The sequence below is a fragment of the Botrytis cinerea genome, chromosome 3 (assembly GCF_000143535.2).
Source record: "Botrytis cinerea B05.10 chromosome 3, complete sequence".
In the NCBI taxonomy this organism is placed as follows: Eukaryota; Fungi; Ascomycota; class Leotiomycetes; order Helotiales; family Sclerotiniaceae; genus Botrytis; species Botrytis cinerea.
In genome coordinates this window covers 2,122,346-2,141,989 of record NC_037312.1, presented here as the reverse complement: position 1 = coordinate 2,141,989, position 19,644 = coordinate 2,122,346, and the positions used below count along the sequence as shown (strand labels likewise).

The following is a 19,644-nucleotide window of genomic DNA, read 5'->3' as shown; positions in this document are numbered from 1 at the left end:
CATTGAAGAACACGAGAGGACGATTAGTTTTTTTTTGGGTACGATTCTTGCTGCTTGAATGCAGATGAGGAAGTAGGACGTGAAGCTGCTTGGGGGCATCGTCTTGCGCGTTGTCTTGTGTTATATTGGTGGTGTATTGGGGGGGAGGGGGGGTTTAAATCACGAATGTGTAAGATGGACGGGAAAGGGATATACATACGATGTAGACAACGCTCGATATGGCATCCTCAGTTATTTGAGTTTGCGAATAGGGGGGTGGAGGAGCTTGTGTGTAAGATGAATATTAACGGGGTTCCCTTACAGGCCAAGACTGATTAACCTTACGCAGGTAGGGTAGAACAGGCAGTTCTGGCTTCTAACCTTAATGACCTCGTTCTCCTATTTTGCAAGTCATGGAATGTGGATATCTAGATACTTTGCCATTACCTAGACGGCCTTGAGATCTTTACATTATACATCGTGCATCCTTTCGCTAGCGACCCGTATCTCCCCGTGCTCGTTTGGCATTTATGTGCACATATCGTCAGCAGCAGATGAGTCGCAGGAACAGGGCGGAGCAGAAATGAACACCGGCATCGAGTACCTGACCAGACAATGTGTGATACGAGCAAGCAGCACCTCTTGTACGATAATACTCCAAGGCAGAGCTACCTACCTGCCCTTCAATTTTAAATGTGCCAGCAAGAGACGTTCGCGTCGACCATATAACAGTCGAGAACGTGTTCTTTCAATGGGAATCCATTGGATTGTGCAGCGTCCAGCCAATGGAAAGGGCTGGATGGGATGTCAATCTTATTGCAGAGCCACTTCTTATTTGATTAGATTTGATTCCTTCTACGGCTTATTGCGTAGCGTAGCCCCTTTCCCCAGTGCGATCAAACGCTTCAAACACTTCAAACACCAATGGAGAAAGGACAATTTCAGGAAGGAAAGCGAGTTCGTTCGTTTGTGCTGGTTGTGCTGTTGGTTGTGCTGGTTGTGCTGTTGGTTCTGCTGGTTCTGCTGGTTGTGCTGGTTGTGCTCATTCTGCTGGTTGTGCTCGTTCTGCTCATTCTGCTCATCCCTCCATCCCTCCATCCCCTCCCATCCCCTCCCATCCCTTTCCCCCCCTCTCCCCCAAAATAGATTGGCTAGTGAGTACCGTCCGTCCATCCATCGACCCATCCATTGATTGACACAGTGGCCTTCTCTGATCCTACTGTGTACGTACCGCACACTTATTATTACCCCTACATTTATTAGACCTACACTTACACTTATTACACTTATTACACTTACTCTTACACTTAACTCACTCTCACTCTTCCATTCACACTTCTTCTCAACATAAATTCTTCCCAACTTCATCAACGACAACAACTTAAAAAAAGAGAACTTGGAGCTTTTGTAATTCAATTCAATTCAATTCAACCTTCTTCTTTTTTGCTAAATACTTTAATAGCAACAAATCCATTCGTTGATTTCTGTTTCGAATCAATTTTAATTGTACACTCTGCCTCTTCTTTTCTCCTTCACACCAATCAATTCGTGCTGGAGCATATCCCATTCACAAGGACACCGCAACATTCACTGTCGTCCATTGAGTCCAAGTGGTCATCACCATCCAGCTCAATTTTACTTCTTCTCGACACTTGTTCTGATCCTCTTCCACTGTGGGGTCGAACTAGCAATACATACAACCTTTCCACACATTTCACTTCGTACAAACTCTCAAAATGAAGGGTAAGCCGTTTCCGCATTCGCAGACCTTGGGGCAATGTATCGCTAACGTGTTCAAATAGCTCTCATTCTTGTCGGTGGCTTTGGCACCCGTCTTCGCCCACTCGTACGTTCTCCCAATGCCATGATGCGATATCCAAAATCTACATGGCGCCCTTCGCACAAGCTACCAAGCTTCCAAAAGACACCCATCAACTGACTATTGCATGTAGACTCTTACCCTCCCAAAGCCTTTAGTCGAATTCGGTAACAAACGCATGATTTTACATCAAGTCGAAGCCTTGGCAGAAGCTGGAGTTACAGATATTGTGCTGGCCGTAAATTATCGTCCAGAGGTTATGGAAAAGTATTTGGCTGAGGTATGATTCACAACTACCACCTAGAAAAAAAAAATTCATGGGTTACACTGCAGAAGTTAATGCAGGCACATATAGTACGAAGAAAGATTCAACGTGAAAATCACATTCTCCATCGAATCCGAACCATTAGGTACAGCTGGTCCTCTTAAACTCGCGGAAGAAATTCTCGGAAAGGATGATGCTCCTTTCTTCGTTCTGAACTCAGATGTCATCTGTGAATATCCTTTCGCAGATTTGGCTGCGTTCCACAAGAAACACGGCGATGAAGGTACCATTGTCGTAACCAAGGTTGAAGAACCATCCAAATATGGTGTCGTGGTTCATAAACCAAACCACGCATCCAGAATCGATCGATTCGTAGAGAAGCCAGTCGAGTTCGTCGGAAACCGCATTAACGCTGGTATCTACATCTTAAACCCAAGTGTCCTCAAGCGCATCGACCTCCGCCCTACCTCAATCGAACAAGAGACTTTCCCTGCCATTTGCGCCGATGGTCAATTGCACTCTTTCGATTTGGAAGGATTCTGGATGGATGTTGGGCAACCTAAGGATTTCCTCTCCGGTACTTGTCTTTACCTCTCCTCCCTTACCAAGAAGGGCTCCAAGCTCCTTACTCCACCAAACACCCCATACGTACACGGCGGTAACGTCTTGATCGACCCTTCTGCCAAGATTGGCAAGAACTGCCGCATTGGTCCCAACGTAACAATTGGTCCCAATGTTGTTATCGGTGATGGTGTTCGTTTACAACGTTGTGTTCTCCTCGAGGGCTCCAAAGTCAAGGATCACGCTTGGGTCAAGAGCACTATCGTAGGCTGGAACTCCACTATCGGTAAATGGGCACGTTTGGAAAATGTCAGTGTATTGGGTGATGACGTTACGATTGGTGATGAGATTTATGTAAATGGAGGTAGCATCCTCCCACACAAGAGCATCAAGGCCAATGTTGACGTTCCGGCTATTATCATGTAAGGGGGGGGGAAGGATCGCTGGACGAGTAACAGATTTGAAGTGGAGGAAACTATGGACAGAGGTACTTTTTTTTTGGATGAAAAGTCATGGAGAGGAGAAACTAGGGTACGAGGAAAGGAAGGAGCAAAGTAATTTATGGATGGACTTCATTACCTGGCCGTTTTTTTGCCATTTCTCTATCGTATCTTATTGAATTCGGGCTTTGGCTTTTGGCTTTGGGGGTTAAAAGGGTCACGCATTACATGTTTTTATGGATGCATGCATTTTTCTTCTTTTGGGTGGCCAAAGAAATTCTAGAGATGAACATTTGTATTTTTTTTTCAGACTGTTTCCAAATTTCAATGGTGCTTGTTCTGTCCCTTTTTTTTTTGGCGGGATGATATTATGGTGTATTTGTATTGATGTGTGTATGGATGGCTATTGTGATGGGTGTGCAATGTAGCATATCTATATATGATTGATATCTCCTCTCATCGAATAAAAAGTTGATTGAAATGAAAGATTGATTGAAATGAAGTAATCGAGCAGGAAGCAAGCAAGTTGTGGTGTAGGGTTGTGGGGTGTGATTTGTAGTTTGCGATTTGTATTGTGAGTTGTGAGTTGTGAGTTGTAAGTTGTGAGTTGTGGAGAGGGGGGGCAGAGAGAGAGAGTGTGTGTGAGAGAGAGATACATTGGGGAAATGAGTAGTAGATGAGAAAGAATAAATAACATGTTCACGGACTGTTTGGATGACCTTTTGGATGAAGTGAAGGGAAGAGAAGAGATATACTTGATGTACTTGACATACATGATATGTTTTTATTTTATTTTAGCTTTTTTCCTTGATTGATTTGCCTATAAATCTATCTCTCTCTCCCCCCCCCCCCCCCCCTCTCTCTCTCTGTCTGTACCTGACTACTCGTAAAGATACATTGTAGTCATTCATTCATTTATCTCATGTATGTGCATGTACCTAGTATCGAGCAAGCAATACCACCACCACCACCACCACCTTTCACTTCAACTTCAACTTCAACTTCATTTTATATCATTCCGTTTCCCAATTACCCCAATCCCAATACCAATACCAAAACAAAACAAACCCCATTCGCCGAACCATGTTATGTTACGCCAAGATAGAATCAATCGCCTCTTTCCATCATCCGCGCCCACATCTCTATTTCCTCCCCTTCCCCTTTCCCTTCTTTTTCCTATCCGCCTCCTTCTCCCCCACACTAACCCCCGCGGCCTCCGCCTCGCCCTCGCCCAACTCCCCCGCCTCCTCCATCTCCCTAATCTTCTCCCTCCCACTGATCATAACCATCAAGTCCCTATTCGCCTCTCTCAACTCCTCACACTCCTCCCTCACCCCCCTCACCTCCTCTTCCTTCCTCCTCACCCCCTCATTCACAAACCCAATCCTCTCCATCAACCCCTCCGACACCTTCTTTTCCTCCCTCAAACTCTTCCCCATAGCCCTCGCAATCTCCTGCGCCTTCTCCGCCTTCCTCTTCTCCCTCTCCAACTCCTTCTCCAAACCCGGCAACGTATCCACACTCAACTTCCGATACTTCTCCTCCAACTCTCCCAACTTCCCCAACGCCACTTCCGCATCGCGACTCGCAAGAATAGCCTTTTCACTCGCCGCGCTGGCTTTCGCAACCGCTTTGCTGACCAACTCCTCGAAATAAACCCTCTGACTCTCCAATTGCGACGTCAAAAGATGCGTGAATTCCAATCCTGCATTTTCGAGTTTTTCCCGCGGAACCATATCCACATCTTCCGCGGGCGCCAGTGCACCCCTAGGACGTGACGAGGGGAGTTCGATGACTTTGCTATTATCGCCTTTATCGCGGATGAGTCGATGAACCCAAATATCACCCGCGTAATCCCACACATGTTGGGTTTCGATTTCCAGTGCAAAGTTATGCGCGGAGTCTTTCCAGTGTTCTTTGGCGTGCCCGCCTTTGTAGCGTCCGCATCCAACATTTCCGCATATGAGACAGATCCAGAGGTCATCTGTGCAATCGCAAATACTACATAGTGACGCTTCGCCACTTCCAAATGGTGGATTTCCTGGGTCATACGGTGTGGTGGACTGCTGAGAAGCAATTGCTAGTGAAGGATTGGTATGTCGACAAACGGGGCAACCTGTGCCACGCCATTTTTCAAGACATGCACAGTGAAAGACGTGCTGACAGAGAATCGTGAAGAGGCCCGTGGTATCGTCCATTCTCTCGAGGCAGACAGGACAGGTAGGAAGTTCGACGAGATTGGGAGTGGGAGGAGGGAAAGGTTTAAGGTTATTTTGTATCGGACCTGGCGTGAAAGGATCGTGGGATAGTTCTGGGAAACTTGTATTTGATTTGGAGGAGGTGGGAGTTTGGAAAGTGATTGATTTTATAAACATGACATGGCAGGTTTCTGGCTATATTGAATATCGTCAGTTCTAAACAAAGATGCATCATGCTAAAGTGAAAACGTACCTCCATACTATTAAAGACTTTGCCATCCCATTCTGCCTTCCATTTCTTTGCCACATTACCATCTCTGAACTTCATGAGTACCATATACCTATTCATCCGCCCCGTCATAACCATTCTAAAATGGCTAACCTCATACATCGTTTTCTCTCCCACAAACCCCAAAAAGTCTCTCGACGTAAGATAGCTCGGCACAGCAGGTATGCATAGTAGAGTACAATCCTCTGCACTATCTTTTCCATCGGTCTCACTCAACCCATTGCTCTGTGCATCATTCGTAGGATTTGTCGCGGTATCTGCATTATAAACTTCCACGCCCGTCAATCCAGGTGTTTCCTCTCCCTCTCTATACAGATGCACCACTCCCCACCCCACCTCTGTATTCTTCAACTCTAACCCATTCTCCCCTATAGTATGTAATTCTTCGAATCTCGCCTTTGTAACTCGACCACCCGGTTCTAGTCCTGCATTCATAACAATACCACCCTGACTGCCCTCCCCTCTACGATGATATCCCCTCACGCCATCCATATCCAATGCTTCAACCCTTACCCTCCCAAACCTCCAATCCCTTTTTGAAGTTCGCAGATCTCTTTTCTTATCCACCAAACTCGCGCGCGGGGGTGCGATTTCTGATTGCGAACTTTTCGTCGTGCTCAATACAACCAGATTTTTCGACTCTTCAGGTCGTATCTGCCGTGAAGGTCCACAATCAATGACCCCTCCTTTTGCTGCCCCCGAATCCAAATCTCCGTTCTGAGCGTCCTGAAAACTGCCCGTCTGTATCTGATTCCCAGTCCCCTTTGTAATATTTCTCGAGTTTCCTTCCAGCACAGAACCTGCCGAGCTCCCAGTGCCTCCCTTTCTCCTCCTATTTTGTTCCCAAGCGACAGGTTTATGATTTGGCCAGGTGCAAGCTCCACCTGCGGATGGTGAAGTACAGCCAAAAAGATCCGTTCCCTCACCCGGAACCCAAACTTCCCTCTCCCTTTCTCTCTTACTCACTTTCTCTGGGTCCAAATCTGGTAAAGGATACAATTCGAATTTTAGATGATAAAAGTATGATGGCATACTTCTTCATTCATTCATAATTTCATTCACGACTGCATGAATCGAATGCCATGCGAAAGCTTCGTGGTGGGGGTTTGCGGAAACCGTAGCGCGGGCCGCTCGTTGGAAAAACTCAGTTTGGCAATTCAAAACGCAAAGAGTAGATGTAGATTGTTAATGCTTTATCGCATCAAATTTGCGTTCGTATTAAAAAGTAGTTTCGTAAGTGTTGTAGCACATCAAGTATTGTGGACATGAAAGGTTCTGGGGTATAAATTTCATTGTGCGGCTGCAGCCTCGCATCACTTTAGCTTCATGAGTGGAGGTAGTGGAGCATAACACCGTCATTATCTCCAACTCCATTTCAGGTACGATAAGGAAGTTAAGCATTGAGATACCAACTGTTTCCATACTAAATCATATTCAACATCACATTCATAAGAGCACCGAGTTAAATGTCAAAAATATAGTTTTGACTATTGAATACTATCTATCAGTAATGTGGCACATGCCAGTGCACTATGATGAGAACCTGCTGCCCAGCCCCCATAACACCATTGGATCAGGTCATCGTAAAACGCCTAAAGAATATATGTGCAGATAGAATCAAAAACATTTATTGACCACCACGAAGACGGAGCACCAAGTGCAATGTCGATTCCTTTTGAATGTTGTAATCCGAAAGGGTTCTGCCGTCCTCCAACTGCTTTCCAGCAAAGATCAATCGTTGTTGGTCGGGTGGGATACCCTCCTTATCTTGGATCTTCGCCTTAACGTTATCAATAGTATCTGATGATTCTACTTCTAATGTAATGGTCTTTCCAGTCAAAGTCTTGACGAAAATCTGCATACCACCACGTAGACGAAGGACCAAATGTAATGTTGATTCCTTTTGAATGTTGTAATCGGAGAGGGTGCGGCCATCCTCAAGTTGCTTACCAGCAAAGATAAGACGTTGTTGATCGGGTGGGATACCCTCCTTGTCTTGAATCTTAGCCTTCACGTTGTCGATAGTGTCCGATGACTCAACCTCCAAAGTGATTGTCTTTCCAGTGAGAGTCTTAACGAAGATTTGCATACCACCACGAAGTCTGAGAACTAAGTGGAGAGTAGATTCCTTCTGAATGTTGTAATCGGAGAGGGTACGACCATCCTCAAGTTGTTTACCAGCGAAAATCAAACGCTGTTGGTCGGGTGGGATTCCCTCCTTGTCTTGGATCTTGGCCTTGACGTTGTCGATGGTATCGGAAGACTCAACCTCGAGGGTGATAGTCTTACCAGTAAGAGTCTTGACGACTATGATGATGTCAGTAAATTGTGGCGTAGTGCGATGGCAATGGTGTTTAACTTACAGATTTGCATACCACCACGAAGACGGAGAACGAGATGGAGAGTAGACTCCTTTTGGATGTTGTAATCACTCAAGGTGCGACCATCCTCAAGTTGCTTTCCGGCGAAAATCAAACGCTGTTGGTCGGGTGGGATTCCCTCCTTGTCTTGGATCTTGGCCTTGACGTTGTCGATGGTATCGGAAGATTCAACCTCGAGGGTGATGGTCTTTCCAGTGACTGTAGCAAGCACATGTTAGCAGATGTTTTGGATGCATACTTGATGAAAGGGTTGATGGAAGCTGCTTCTGGAAGTGAAGTGGCGATACCGCTCGCAGGCGGCAAACGGAAAGGTGACCACTTACGAGTCTTGACGAAGATCTGCATGATGATGTTCTTGTAGTGTTAATCTTTTGATGAAGTAGATGATATTGTAGATGATTTCTGGAGAATCAAAAGAAGTTATCGTGGAGAGCGTTGATGGAGTTGTATGATGGAAGAAAGAAGGAGACGTTTGAGGGTGCGATGGAGTGTTTAAGTAGGCATTGAAAGGAGGAAGCGGAAGCGCATTGAACTTGCCTTATCGCTTAGCGCCACGCCACCTTTTAGAGTTTAGTGAGAATGAGTGAATGAATCACAGGTACGGTTGCTGCGCCTTCTTTGCTCACCGTTGACTCGCTCCTTCTAGCGATTTCCATCCACCGCGAGGACAGTCAGCCTGAATCTTCCGCAGCTGTCTCTGTTTGCATTTTCGCGGAATCTGGACCTGAGTGCACACGGAGTAGACGAATGATTACAAATCACCACGGCGCACGTTGTGCTTCTTGCGGAATGCCGGTGCATCACACGCATCGACATCTTCGTGGTAAGACTGTGAGTGTAGTGTGTGTTGTGAGTGCACTGTGAGAATGCTTCCGGACGTCAACAACACCTTGCGAACTGAGCAGCTTCCCCTTATCAATTCCAGGCCTTTCCTAAAATGGATTAATGCGCCATTAACCCCGCCTTCTACCGCAACTCGGTCTCGGTCAACTGGGATTTGCCTTTCCAACGAAAAGAGTCCAGAGATGAATGAATCATGGAAAGAAAGGTCGACGTTTATCATATCATATCACATCACATCTTTCACCATTTCTCCAGCCTCTCTCTTTTTTTCCTTTTTTGGCCTTTCATCGCCTCCGTACTCGGACCCATCTATCGCGCTCCCTCTCTCTATTGCAGTTCCAACAATTGTCTCTCTACGTACTCATCGTCTCGCCGTCTTGGTCTTGGTCTTGGTCTCAGTCAGTCTCAGTCGCAGTCGCAGTCGCAGTCTCAATGCTTAAATGTGTCTGCCCCTTCCTGCCCAAACTGCCAGTTGTACACAATCCGATGCACTTTCCGTTTCAGACTCCTGCATAGAATACCTCGCAATCCACTAGCAAGTAGCAGCACGTTATCGCACAATCCAAACTTTACCTTGCTTTCCAAACCGTCAGAATCTATAAAAAGGGTTTCCGCTGATAAATGATACGTCATTTCCATGCTCAATATTGCAATCCCGATGCCAATCACGATAAAAGATAAAAGGATAGAAGATTAAGAAATTGGGAGATGGCACCAACATCCCTGATTCTTGCAATCAAATAGCAAATGGGTCCACGGTGGTCACTCAATCACTCAACCACTCAACCATCAATATCTGCCTGTCCTTGTCCATGACCGCCCAATCCGGATCGCAAATGCAGGTGCATAAATTGGACAACGCAATACAAAAGCAGAGAAACAGTGTGCATCCTCCTACATAAATAAATCCTTTTTCTTGGTACACTTGGTCAGCAGCTGACCCATTTCCAAGGTTCAAAGAGGGAATGGACGTATGATTTTTCATCTGTGTATCTGGAACTGGAACTGGAACTGGAACTGTTACTGGAAACCCCGATGAGGTCTCGGAGATACAAACTCTTTCCGAAGAGAACACCTTGGGACACCGGTCAAAACTCCGAATCTGTCTTGTAAGTCGGCAATGGATGCAACACTGACGAGAAGATGAGAGAATGAACACACCCATCCTCCTCTGTAGACACTCTTGAAGTTGCCGGCTAAGTTTACAGCCATTCCACCCACGTCTGCATTGATAGGGCCTCAAATGTGACCTCTTCTTGAAAGGAATGGGCTACGTATGTAAAATTCCGCTCGTCTCGTGAATTCTAGATCTGGCCTTGCCTCTCGACTCAATTATTCAACGCCTCACTGAGAAACTAGCAGAAATGTAAATTCTTTCCAAAAAACCCCCCCCCAAAAACCATCAGATCTTTTCATCCGATCAGTTCCAAAGCTTAACTCCATCTTTTCGATTCCCCTGGTCGGTGATAACCGCGTGCATACAAAAGAACGCAAGAGTCAGCATCTTGCATCCGAGAGAGCACCGAAGATAAACCCAAGCAAGTCCTCATTATACAAAGTGAAGGTATTTTCCAAGTATACGAGCAGGTACCAAATCCAACCTACATGATCAAGTGTCTATTCAAAGCTTGCATCTCAAAATGAGCGTCCACATCTAAATCTCAGGAGAAACATACAGCAATAGCAAGCACATCAAAGGTATCTATTTTCAAAAATCTTAAGTGTTCACCAAGTGAAAAAGGCTTGAAATTTTGGTGTTTTTATCTACGACCCTTTCCCCCAATGTATAAAAATGCCTTTCTTGCGTCTGGCAACTAATAACTTCGTATACACATCCTCCTCCTCCTTGCCCCCCCTCTTTCTCCATACATCTCTTTCTCCCCCTCGCAGCTTTAAAAAAAACACCCCTCGCTCGCGCTATTGCTCTTCGCCCATCTCTCATTTCAATTCATCCCATCGCAGCACGCCCAATTGAAAACTCCCCATCCCATAAGAAAACCCCCAAAAATAAAGAGATAATAGTAATAAAAAAGTTTCAATGCACGCCATGCCAAAATAAAAAATAATAATCTTTTCATAGAGGGTTCATATTTCGGCAGTTACTTCGATCATTTCTTCTGCCTTCTTTTGAATACATAACAACGCTTTGGAGAATTTCTCTTTCTCAGGTCCAGTAAAAATAGTTGATAAATAACAAGATGTGAGATGGACGAGGTGAGAGCCAAATAAGAATAAATGGGTTTTAAAAATAAAAAAAAACGAACATGAATTTGCATACCCTCTCCGTCCTTCCGTCCATCCATTCGCCCATTTATTTATTCCACGAGAAAGAGGTTGGGAAGAGAGAGAAAAAAAAGAGAGAGAGAAAAGGGAAACGTAAAATCGGATATAAAAAAAAAACATGTTCATGTAAAACGTTAAAAAGAGTTCCTTTTTCTTTCTTTAAATTCCATGATCTTCGTTAAATGTTTGGATTTTTTTTTCTTTCTTTCTTTTCTGGTTTGCAACGATGTGAGATCGAGATGGGAAACTCGGATCATACATACATATGTAGCAAGAGAGAAAAAAAAAAAAAAAAAATTAAACATGTTTCGTTTGTTTCGTTAAGGGGGGTCGTTGGGAGTGAGTGAGAGAGAGAGAGGGAGGGAGGAAACTTTTTGCTTGTTGAGGATGTTTGGTGATGGTGGTGATGATAAAAGATTGGAAAGAAATGAAAAATTGAAAAATTGAAAATGAAAATAAAATGACAACCCAAACGCTATGCCGCGGACCAAAAAATCAAAAAAATAGGAAATTAACAAATTATTTCTTTTCATTCGTTCGTTGTTTCGTCTTTTCTGTCTGTCTATCTTTCTTTCTTTCTTTCTTTCTTTCTCTCGCTTGTGCATTTCCGAGATCCTCCACCTCGTGATGAGACGCGATGCGGAGTATGAGAAAGAGGGAAAGAGAAGAGAGAGAGAGAGAAAAGGGGAAAAACATATTCCTGCAATCGTTTTTCTTTTTTTCATATCATGTCATGGATGGTTGGTCATGAAGAGCATTGAATTCGTTATCTTGTTACCGCAGACCGGAGACGGACCGGTAACAAATCTGTACAGGGTGGGTGGGTGTGTGTATGCAATTGGGGGTTATATAGCATATGGTGAGGGAGAGAGGTATATATTTGCAAATGAGAGATGAGGAGAAGGATCGATCATGGGACATCATGATACATGATATGATGATGGAGAGATGGATCCGTTGATTAATTTGCGCGAATGACGAGTTTGGAGAGGAATTTGTTGGAGAGACAGTCGAAGTCTCGACGGTCGAATTTTGCGTCAGGTCGGGTTTTGAGATAGGATTCTAGAGGGGGTGGGTTAGTTTCGTTATTTTTTGCAGAGTGGGTGAGAGAGAGGGGGTGGGGGACAAACCATGCTTGGTTACGTGACCTCTCATTTCAGTCATGGCTTCGCAGACAGCAACGTTGTTGTTGAGGAGCTGACCATGTCTTCTAGTTTCCCAATCGGTAAACGCAGGGAGTTTCTGAGAAATGGCGTGGAATAATCCGACGATGACGCCTACTGGGGTGGTTTCCATATCGTTGCAGAATTTGTTGACGGCTGCTTGATCGGGAACGCGGTAGTGGCAATCGAATTGCATTTCCTCCCACACGGCGAGAAGAATCGATGCAAGCATGAAGATGGTAGGCCAGTTCTTGAGTCTGTCGCCACTGTAAACGCTAGAGTATAGCGAGGACAATTCTTCGAGAATCTCCTTTTGGAGTTCGCGCCACATGTCGGCAAGGGCACATTTGATTTGGAAATTGATCATGACGGGGGCGACGACCTTTCCGTTGAATTTGGAGTCCTCGTCGTCAATGATTCCTTCCATTGGGTGCTCGTCTCCTCTTTGCTCGACCATGGTAACATGTAAGGTGAGGTTGTAGGCAAGAACGAGTTTCAGCGCCTTGCGGACGACGGAAACCTTCTCTTTCATGTAGTAGCGGTGAGCAGTCTTCAAGATCTCGGTAATGAATGGGGTGCCCTCAAAGTACTCATCGATGAATTCTTCAAAAGGTCCATCAATGTGTTTGTCGAGGTACTCCGATAATGCTTCATTCGAGACACCTTCAGAACCAGCAGACATTCTTTCCGTGCGAGTTTCAAACTCAATGGGCTCTTCGTGATCACCCTCAACCCAGTCGACATTAAAGCAACTATCATCACTCACATAAACCTCTCTCGCCATAATCGGCAGAGCGAATCCATATCCATGAGTGATCCAAAGCAACTCCTCCTTTTGCGAGAACCCCTTGATATTATAAACAGACACACCTCTCCCCACGTGACGTTCATAATCCGCCTTCCAGTCCTTCATGAAGTAACCAATATCCTTGATATCGATACGCGTACACGGCACCTGCCACAAACGAGCATGCGAGGGCTGACATCCCGCGCAGGGCTCACCCTTATCGCACGTCTTCTTCAAGAATTTACAGCGGAGACAGGCTCGCAATTTCCTTATCTCGCTAGCTTGTTTGCGCTGCTCTGGTAATAAGGGGCCGCGTCTTCGTCCCACGCGCTTCTCGGTTGGGGCATCCTTCTTTCCGTTGGAGGTGCGGCGGATGACCGGTTTGGTGGCTTTGGCCGTGGGGCTCTTGCGGGGTGCGGAGTTGCGTCTCGCGGGAGGCGAGGAGGTGCCGGATGGGGAGGTACGGTTGGAAGTCGTGGAAGCAGCGGTGGATTTTGTAGATGGAGCTTGGATGGGTTGCGGGGGAACGGCCGCCGCGGGGCTGATAATATCGTGACTGTGGTGGTGTGCTTCGCCGTGGAAACAATTCCTATGTCCACCCGTCACATCCAAATAGCTATCCGAGCCCGGTGAGTACGGCGAATATGGGTATCCTGACAAATCCTCAAAACTACCAAACGTATCGATCGATTGATGACCATCGGATTGCGATGAATCCGAGTGACTTCGCAAATGCAGTGTCTGACCGGGGTTGAAAATTGCTTGGTTTTGCGCTTGCTGGTAGGTGTTGAAATCCTGGTACGTATCGACTGTCGACCATCCGTGATCGCTACTCGAACTGGGTAACGAGAGCACTTCCAAGTAGGTACCCGTCGGTGAGTTGCTTCCCAGACTTTGTCGTCCGATACTTGGAATTCCATGGTTCGAGGTAAAATTCATCGCATACTCGAATTCATGCCAATCCTGCCATTGATTCGCCTGTGCCTCAACCGTTTGTGCGAGTCCGTTGAATGGAGCTTCCATCTGGAGACTGGCTTCGAGAGCTGCTTGTGTGGTTGCAGGTAAGCCATAGTCGAGAGGTGAAGTCTGATACGGGCTGCCAAACGTATATTGTGGTCCCATCAACGAGTTATCCGGGATAAATTGCGACAGTTGCTGAGGGGAAAGTTGCTGGGGTGACAAATGCTGAGGTTGTTGGTGTATCGGCCAATCTGTCAATAACGTGGGAGAATTATGATGATGTCCGGTTTGATACTGTTGGTGTCCACTATGTCCTGGCGAAGTTTCCCGTCGGTCGTCAGATCCTCCTGAGGCCATATCCAACGGCAGTGGCCAAGTCGAACGCGTAGTCATATTGGTAAATTGGTATCGTGGGTCACGTTGCTCGAACGAAAGGTCTAATAGACCTTCTGGCGAGAAGTCAAGATTTGAGCTCATTGTCGCGGATTGCTTGTTGGAATGGTCAATAGTATTGTAAGAAAGAGGGTCGAAGACACCGCTCTTTGAAGAAGAGGAAAACCTCACGATGTTAGTCGGTGTGTGGCCTATTGGTAGTAGAAGTTCGTAGAGTGAGGGTAGGATCCACATAAGGAGCGGTGTGGGAATTCGGCAAACTTATACGACCCCAGCCATTTTGAGCCCACTGGCAAGCCTTCGCCGAATCAGGTGTGACGGCTGGAGCCACAAGCGTCTTCTCACTGCATGGGGCAGCATGAGACTACTGCGAGCAAAGAAGTCATGTGTCCAATGGATTCGATTTCTTTGGTAGATTTTGGTGAAGTCCCTGGAAGACAGAGGATTTTCCAGGGCTCACCCATGAAAATAACAGGCAATAGTGATTGGAAGGAGTCTTAAGACTCAGCGTAGCTTGATACTTAGTGGGCTACCACTGTAAGTTAACCCTCTATTTTTTCAAGAGGGGCTGGAAGTTAGGGAAGTGGAGAAATAGCCTGTGAGTAGCTACGATGGATGCTCGAATTAGCGGCGCAGTACCTAAAACAACAGCTATATAATAGCGGGTGCTAGGCTTTCCTTACCTACCTACCACTAATTTGAGTCAAGAACAACACCTGTCAATAGTACTCCGTACAGTACATGAAAATCTACTGAACAACAAATCATGAAATGGATTCCCGAACGCTACATGGACGGAGTAGACGAGATCGAATGATTTCAGTGGCGATTGCTAGAAAGGGTTCTGGACATCCGACTAAAGACTTTGGAATCTCCAATTGAGATGGCTGAGGTCTCCATTTTGACTCAATGGTTGCTCCGCCAATCAATATCTCTCGGATCTGTATACTTTTTTTAAACCCTTTCCCACATCCACGACGCCAAAAGATGATAAGATGGTCCCCTGGACCCTCTCTGCCTCTCCCTACGAAGTTTTTCTCAAATTTCTTCAAAATCCCCTCGTTTGTTGTGTGTGCACGTCTCTCTTTTTGGCTTCGGCATGTCAGATCTTTCGCCTAGACCCGAGAGGGTAGAGTGAGCTTAGCATCCGAGCTATCACAATCCAGAAAAATCCAATTCGGTCTAAACTTTGTTTCACGCGTTGTCAAACCTCAAGAACTGACTCTACAAGAACGCTGAATGTATGATCCGCTCAGTTGTCCTGTGTATCAGTGATGGGACCTGGAAGATTATTGTACGATGGTGACCACCACTTCATTTACTTACATGTACAGTAATCAAACGAGGATTCGCTACCTTACATCGACTGTAAGTTTCTATCTCATTTCGATGTGTTCTACACGAAGGAGGCGTCAGAGCTGCAACATTGAGGTAGCAGTGAGCCAGGGGATCCCGTCCTGCAATAAACTCAATTCAACCTCAACTGCAATCAATTCTTATCGGAGTGATAATAGATGATCTTCGTCAATCATTGACGCTATGCTGCTTACGTTCGCCATGTACAACCCTCCCGTGTCTAGCTAGAAATCTACCGGCATTTCACAAATGCCCTCTATCGAAACAACATCGGATTGAGAATACCTCAACTATCCTGTCTGGCACAATATGTGTATACATTCGTGCCACATAGATGAATTACTGGTGGACCTTGCCAACGTGCCAACGAGATCTGAGACACCACCAGGTACGGAGATTGTATGATAAGATAAAGAAGCAATCAACAAACAGCCGCCATATGCGATTAACATTTATGCCCCTCATTCCCACCCCTCCTTCCCCTCATCGTTTCGCAATTTCATCATTAACTTGGCACAAAGACCTACTACTTTCATGTACAAAATGTATGGATTGAGCAGGTGTTGTTCAAGCAGTGTAACCCACGATGGCTTCTTGATTAAAAATTCCTCGTATCCTATCCTCTAATAGAACGGCCCATCCCTCCGACAGCTGCATATCGAAATTCATGCAAAAACGCCTCAACACCATACGCCTGCAGCGGATGCATTTCCTTTCGGTTATCGTTATTGGTTAATCCGAAAACGTTCTGCAAATCAGCGCATGCCGACATATTCCTCGCATATCGCGCCCCATGTTAGGTAGTGAAACGTTCTTGTTATGAGATGGGATATTTGTCAGTGTCGGAAAAGAGTGTTCATATCATGTTCTGTGTGTGATACTCTCTTTTTCCTGTTCCTTCAAATCTTCCCTTGGGCCATCAACAACTCTTTGCCACTGTCCCCAAGTTACATACATCCTTCGACATTGTACTTTATGATGCGGATTTGATGTGTTACGAGCAGAGGAGCAGCAGGTAGTAGAATTGATCAGACTACCGAACGAATTAGAGCCCTAGCTGGCATCCAGCGTCTGCAGATACATGCTTTGGGCAAAATGGCACCGTGTCACCAGTAATCATAGGTCGGCCATGGCCGAAGGATGACAGCCCAATTTATCAAAATCGAGAGATTTGACTTGCTTGCAGTCTCGCCTTACGGCAACTTGCATTTCGTAAATGTAAACGCAAATGCAAATGCAAATGTGAATGTAAATGTGAATGTAAATGTGTTGCAACAGAATTACATTTTGGATCTTTGGAACAATCGTAGAAGACGTATGGAACGTTGCTTGTTTGCTTGCATTGCATCTTCAATCGAATTGTGAGCACAAAGAATCTAAATCGGCAATGGTGCTTCGGTAGCCTTCTTTGGCTCTGGTGGTAAGAATTTTTGTAAGCGAGCACTGACCTGGTCAACCTCGAAGCATCAATTCAGTAAAACAATGGTCAAGACCAACAGCGAATCACGATGGAAGACCACTGTATTCCTTGAATCTTAGACAAAAAAACATCCAACCCACATGACTTTCATCATCAAAGGAAAGAAGCCTCACCACAGTGTGAAGTTTAATCGACGTGCAATGGAAGAGAAGAAAGGCTCGAATAAAAAGTCTTCATCTCTATCTCCTTCCAGCAAACTAGATCAACTTTTATATGATGATGATTCACTAGAAAAGCAACCACAAACACCTGGTTTTATCATAGAAGAATCTCCATCATCGCAAGCAGATACTGAGGGTGAAACTGATGAAGATATTGTCTACGGCTCATCCCGACCAATCACAGCGGAGGCTTTTATAAATATGATTCCCGATACCTTCACGCGGTATCCCCTACTCCACGATCAGTTGCAGACTCAGACATCTCACCTTCAAGATCAAACCATTCAAGAATGTCTTCCTTTTCTCTCGGGAAAAGAAGCTGGATTGACTTACAATCCATATGGGGTTCCACATCTGAGTCGAAAAAAGCATATTCAATTCCTTCATAAGAATCTACAAAAGCTGCCCTCGGCATATGTCGCTGCGGATGCAAGCAGACCATGGATGTTCTACTGGGCGTTGGCTGGTCTCTCGACCTTGGGTCAGGATGTATCATCATATCGAGAAAAGATTATTGCAACATGTCGCCCCATACAGAATGCGACTGGAGGGTTTGGTGGAGGAAATGGTCAGATGTCGCATTTGGCTACTACCTATGCAAATGTTCTATCGATTTCCATGGTAGGTGGACAAGAAGCGTTAGATATCATTGATCGCAAGGCGATGTGGAAATGGCTAGGTGACTTGAAGATGTCTACTGGGGGGTTTAGAATGGCCGTGGGTGGCGAGGAAGATATTCGGTAAGTCTTCCGAAAGTAGGACGATGGAGGACGGGATACTGATACTTTTCAAAGTGGTGCATATTGTGCTCTGATTCTCATTACACTCCTGAGTTTACCTCTCGATCTTCCTCAAGATGCTCCCGCGAGATCTTCGAACTATACCACTTTCATCGATGGACTCCCAGAATGGATCTCGAGATGTATGTTCAAAACAAAGAAGAAATTAAAGCGTGTGCTAATTGAATAGGTCAAACATTTGAGGGCGGTATAGGTGCTCGACCTAATGTCGAAGCCCATGGCGCGTATGCGTTCTTAGCATTAGGCTGTTTGTGTATTTTAGGTGAACCACACATCATGATACCTCAGTAGGCTAAAATTGTGTATCTAATCATCCACGAATCACCATGCTAAAATATTTCTAGGTATCTTGACGTGCCAGCCTTTATTTCATGGCTATCAGCACGTCAATATGCGCCGGAAGGCGGCTTCTCAGGTCGCACCAATAAGTTAGTCGACGGGTGCTACTCCCATTGGGTTGGAGGATGTTGGCCTCTATTGGAAGCGTGCCTTGAAGGTCCAACGCAGCAAACTCAAAAAGGGCCATCCTCGAATCCAGATTCAGTAAATCTCTACAGCCGCGACGGTTTGATCAGATACATCCTTTGCTGTTGTCAGGATACAGGAAATCGAGGTGGATTGAGGGATAAGCCCAGCCAGTAAGCATGAGGAGCCGATCTCTTCTTTTCCGCTCCACACGAATGCTGATCTTCTATTTTAGTCGCTCTGATTCGTATCACACATGCTATGTTTTGGCAGGTCTTAGTTCCGCACAGCATAAGTGGCATTTCAACACGTCTGCACAGAAAACGGAATCGAGTGGAACGCTCGTTTCACCGTATCAATGGACAGCCGAGCCTTATGTTGAGACAACACAGATATATGATGAAGAGGATAGGGTGGGGACTCTCCACCCGGTTTTCGTGATACCAGAGGGCGTTGCTGAGGAGACACGGGCATACTTCGCTTCAAAAGGGACCTTTTAAAACGTACCAACATTCTGAATATATGGGCTGAATTTACATTGGCTCGGGATTGGTATTTATGGGATGAAAAGTCTGCATATATATGGATGGCGCCAGTTTCACACTTCGTCGGCGACGGGGGTGAACTTTATATATCACGTGATGTACATAACCTATTTTCCCGCGAGACATATTCAACGATGCGTTAGTTAAGTCCAACCGACCGACCAATTGAATCTACCATTTTCGCAGTGGCTGAGCTTGAGAATGGCCTGATTGTTATCCTTCCTTCTTTGTTGCCAACAGGGTCAAGAGTTGAACGTGACGGGAAAATTGTGTTGATTTAAAAGCAAGCGGCGTTTGTGAGATACATTAGCCCCAATGGCAACACAGGTGGCAGTTACGAGATACATCGTAAGGTTACTGTACTGTTTGTTCAGTTCTGGACAAGAACGAAGGATTTATTAAATCTCTCTTCACATGGAAGCCATATGATAGATCATAAAGAGACTATGCTGCTAGGTACTGTAGCTCCTTGGGCT

At 45.5% G+C, this 19,644-nt stretch overlaps 5 protein-coding genes across 5 annotated transcripts; 2 read left to right on the top strand and 3 right to left on the bottom strand.

Annotated features, from left to right (window-relative positions):
* Nucleotides 1-1,128: 1,128 nt before the first annotated feature.
* Bcpsa1 lies at nt 1,129-3,766 on the top strand. Its single transcript, XM_024692069.1, has 4 exons — nt 1,129-1,722; nt 1,782-1,825; nt 1,932-2,078; nt 2,154-3,766. The coding sequence occupies exons 1-4, from the start codon at nt 1,716-1,718 to the stop codon at nt 3,048-3,050; spliced, it is 1,095 nt and encodes a 364-aa protein (XP_024547842.1). The 5' UTR covers nt 1,129-1,715; the 3' UTR covers nt 3,051-3,766.
* Nucleotides 3,767-3,931: 165 nt separating this feature from the next.
* On the bottom strand, nt 3,932-6,803 carry Bcetp1. Its single transcript, XM_024692068.1, has 2 exons — nt 5,516-6,803; nt 3,932-5,457 (listed from the first exon to the last, which is right to left on the bottom strand). The coding sequence occupies exons 1-2, from the start codon at nt 6,581-6,583 to the stop codon at nt 4,207-4,209; spliced, it is 2,319 nt and encodes a 772-aa protein (XP_024547841.1). The 5' UTR covers nt 6,584-6,803; the 3' UTR covers nt 3,932-4,206.
* A 169-nt stretch (nt 6,804-6,972) lies between these two features.
* BCIN_03g06370 (hypothetical protein) lies at nt 6,973-8,456 on the bottom strand. The gene is made up of 3 exons (XM_001555367.2): nt 8,256-8,456; nt 7,915-8,130; nt 6,973-7,858 (listed from the first exon to the last, which is right to left on the bottom strand). The coding sequence occupies exons 1-3, from the start codon at nt 8,275-8,277 to the stop codon at nt 7,179-7,181; spliced, it is 918 nt and encodes a 305-aa protein (XP_001555417.1). The 5' UTR covers nt 8,278-8,456; the 3' UTR covers nt 6,973-7,178.
* Nucleotides 8,457-11,796: 3,340 nt separating this feature from the next.
* On the bottom strand, nt 11,797-14,638 carry BCIN_03g06360 (hypothetical protein). The gene is made up of 2 exons (XM_024692067.1): nt 12,189-14,638; nt 11,797-12,120 (listed from the first exon to the last, which is right to left on the bottom strand). The coding sequence occupies exons 1-2, from the start codon at nt 14,443-14,445 to the stop codon at nt 12,020-12,022; spliced, it is 2,358 nt and encodes a 785-aa protein (XP_024547840.1). The 5' UTR covers nt 14,446-14,638; the 3' UTR covers nt 11,797-12,019.
* Nucleotides 14,639-17,089: 2,451 nt separating this feature from the next.
* Nucleotides 17,090-19,494, top strand: Bcram1. Its single transcript, XM_024692066.1, has 5 exons — nt 17,090-18,098; nt 18,153-18,280; nt 18,328-18,445; nt 18,503-18,796; nt 18,859-19,494. Exons 1-5 carry the CDS (start codon nt 17,278-17,280, stop codon nt 19,121-19,123), a joined length of 1,626 nt encoding a protein of 541 aa, XP_024547839.1. The 5' UTR covers nt 17,090-17,277; the 3' UTR covers nt 19,124-19,494.
* The last annotated feature ends 150 nt before the right edge of the window (nt 19,495-19,644 follow it).

What these genes read in the sequence shown, in the direction of transcription:
- Bcpsa1 (XM_024692069.1), top strand. An exon ending in GCACCCGTCTTCGCCCACTC is followed by an intron (nt 1,826 to 1,931) that starts GTACGTTCTCCC and finishes TATTGCATGTAG; the next exon opens with ACTCTTACCCTCCCAAAGCC. An exon ending in TGGAAAAGTATTTGGCTGAG is followed by an intron (nt 2,079 to 2,153) that starts GTATGATTCACA and finishes AGGCACATATAG; the next exon opens with TACGAAGAAAGATTCAACGT.
- Bcetp1 (XM_024692068.1), bottom strand. Translation starts at nt 6,583, where the DNA reads ATGCCATCATACTTTTATCATCTAAAATTCGAATTGTATCCTTTACCA. An exon ending in AAGTCTTTAATAGTATGGAG is followed by an intron (nt 5,458 to 5,515) that starts GTACGTTTTCAC and finishes TATTCAATATAG; the next exon opens with CCAGAAACCTGCCATGTCAT.
- BCIN_03g06370 (XM_001555367.2), bottom strand. Translation starts at nt 8,277, where the DNA reads ATGCAGATCTTCGTCAAGACTC. An exon ending in GCAGATCTTCGTCAAGACTC is followed by an intron (nt 8,131 to 8,255) that starts GTAAGTGGTCAC and finishes TGCTTGCTACAG; the next exon opens with TCACTGGAAAGACCATCACC. An exon ending in TCGTGGTGGTATGCAAATCT is followed by an intron (nt 7,859 to 7,914) that starts GTAAGTTAAACA and finishes ACATCATCATAG; the next exon opens with TCGTCAAGACTCTTACTGGT.
- BCIN_03g06360 (XM_024692067.1), bottom strand. Translation starts at nt 14,445, where the DNA reads ATGAGCTCAAATCTTGACTTCTCGCCAGAAGGTCTATTAGACCTTTCG. An exon ending in AGGTCACGTAACCAAGCATG is followed by an intron (nt 12,121 to 12,188) that starts GTTTGTCCCCCA and finishes CACCCCCTCTAG; the next exon opens with AATCCTATCTCAAAACCCGA.
- Bcram1 (XM_024692066.1), top strand. Translation starts at nt 17,278, where the DNA reads ATGACTTTCATCATCAAAGGAAAGAAGCCTCACCACAGTGTGAAGTTT. An exon ending in CCCAGAATGGATCTCGAGAT is followed by an intron (nt 18,281 to 18,327) that starts GTATGTTCAAAA and finishes CTAATTGAATAG; the next exon opens with GTCAAACATTTGAGGGCGGT. An exon ending in TTGAGGGATAAGCCCAGCCA is followed by an intron (nt 18,797 to 18,858) that starts GTAAGCATGAGG and finishes CTTCTATTTTAG; the next exon opens with TCGCTCTGATTCGTATCACA.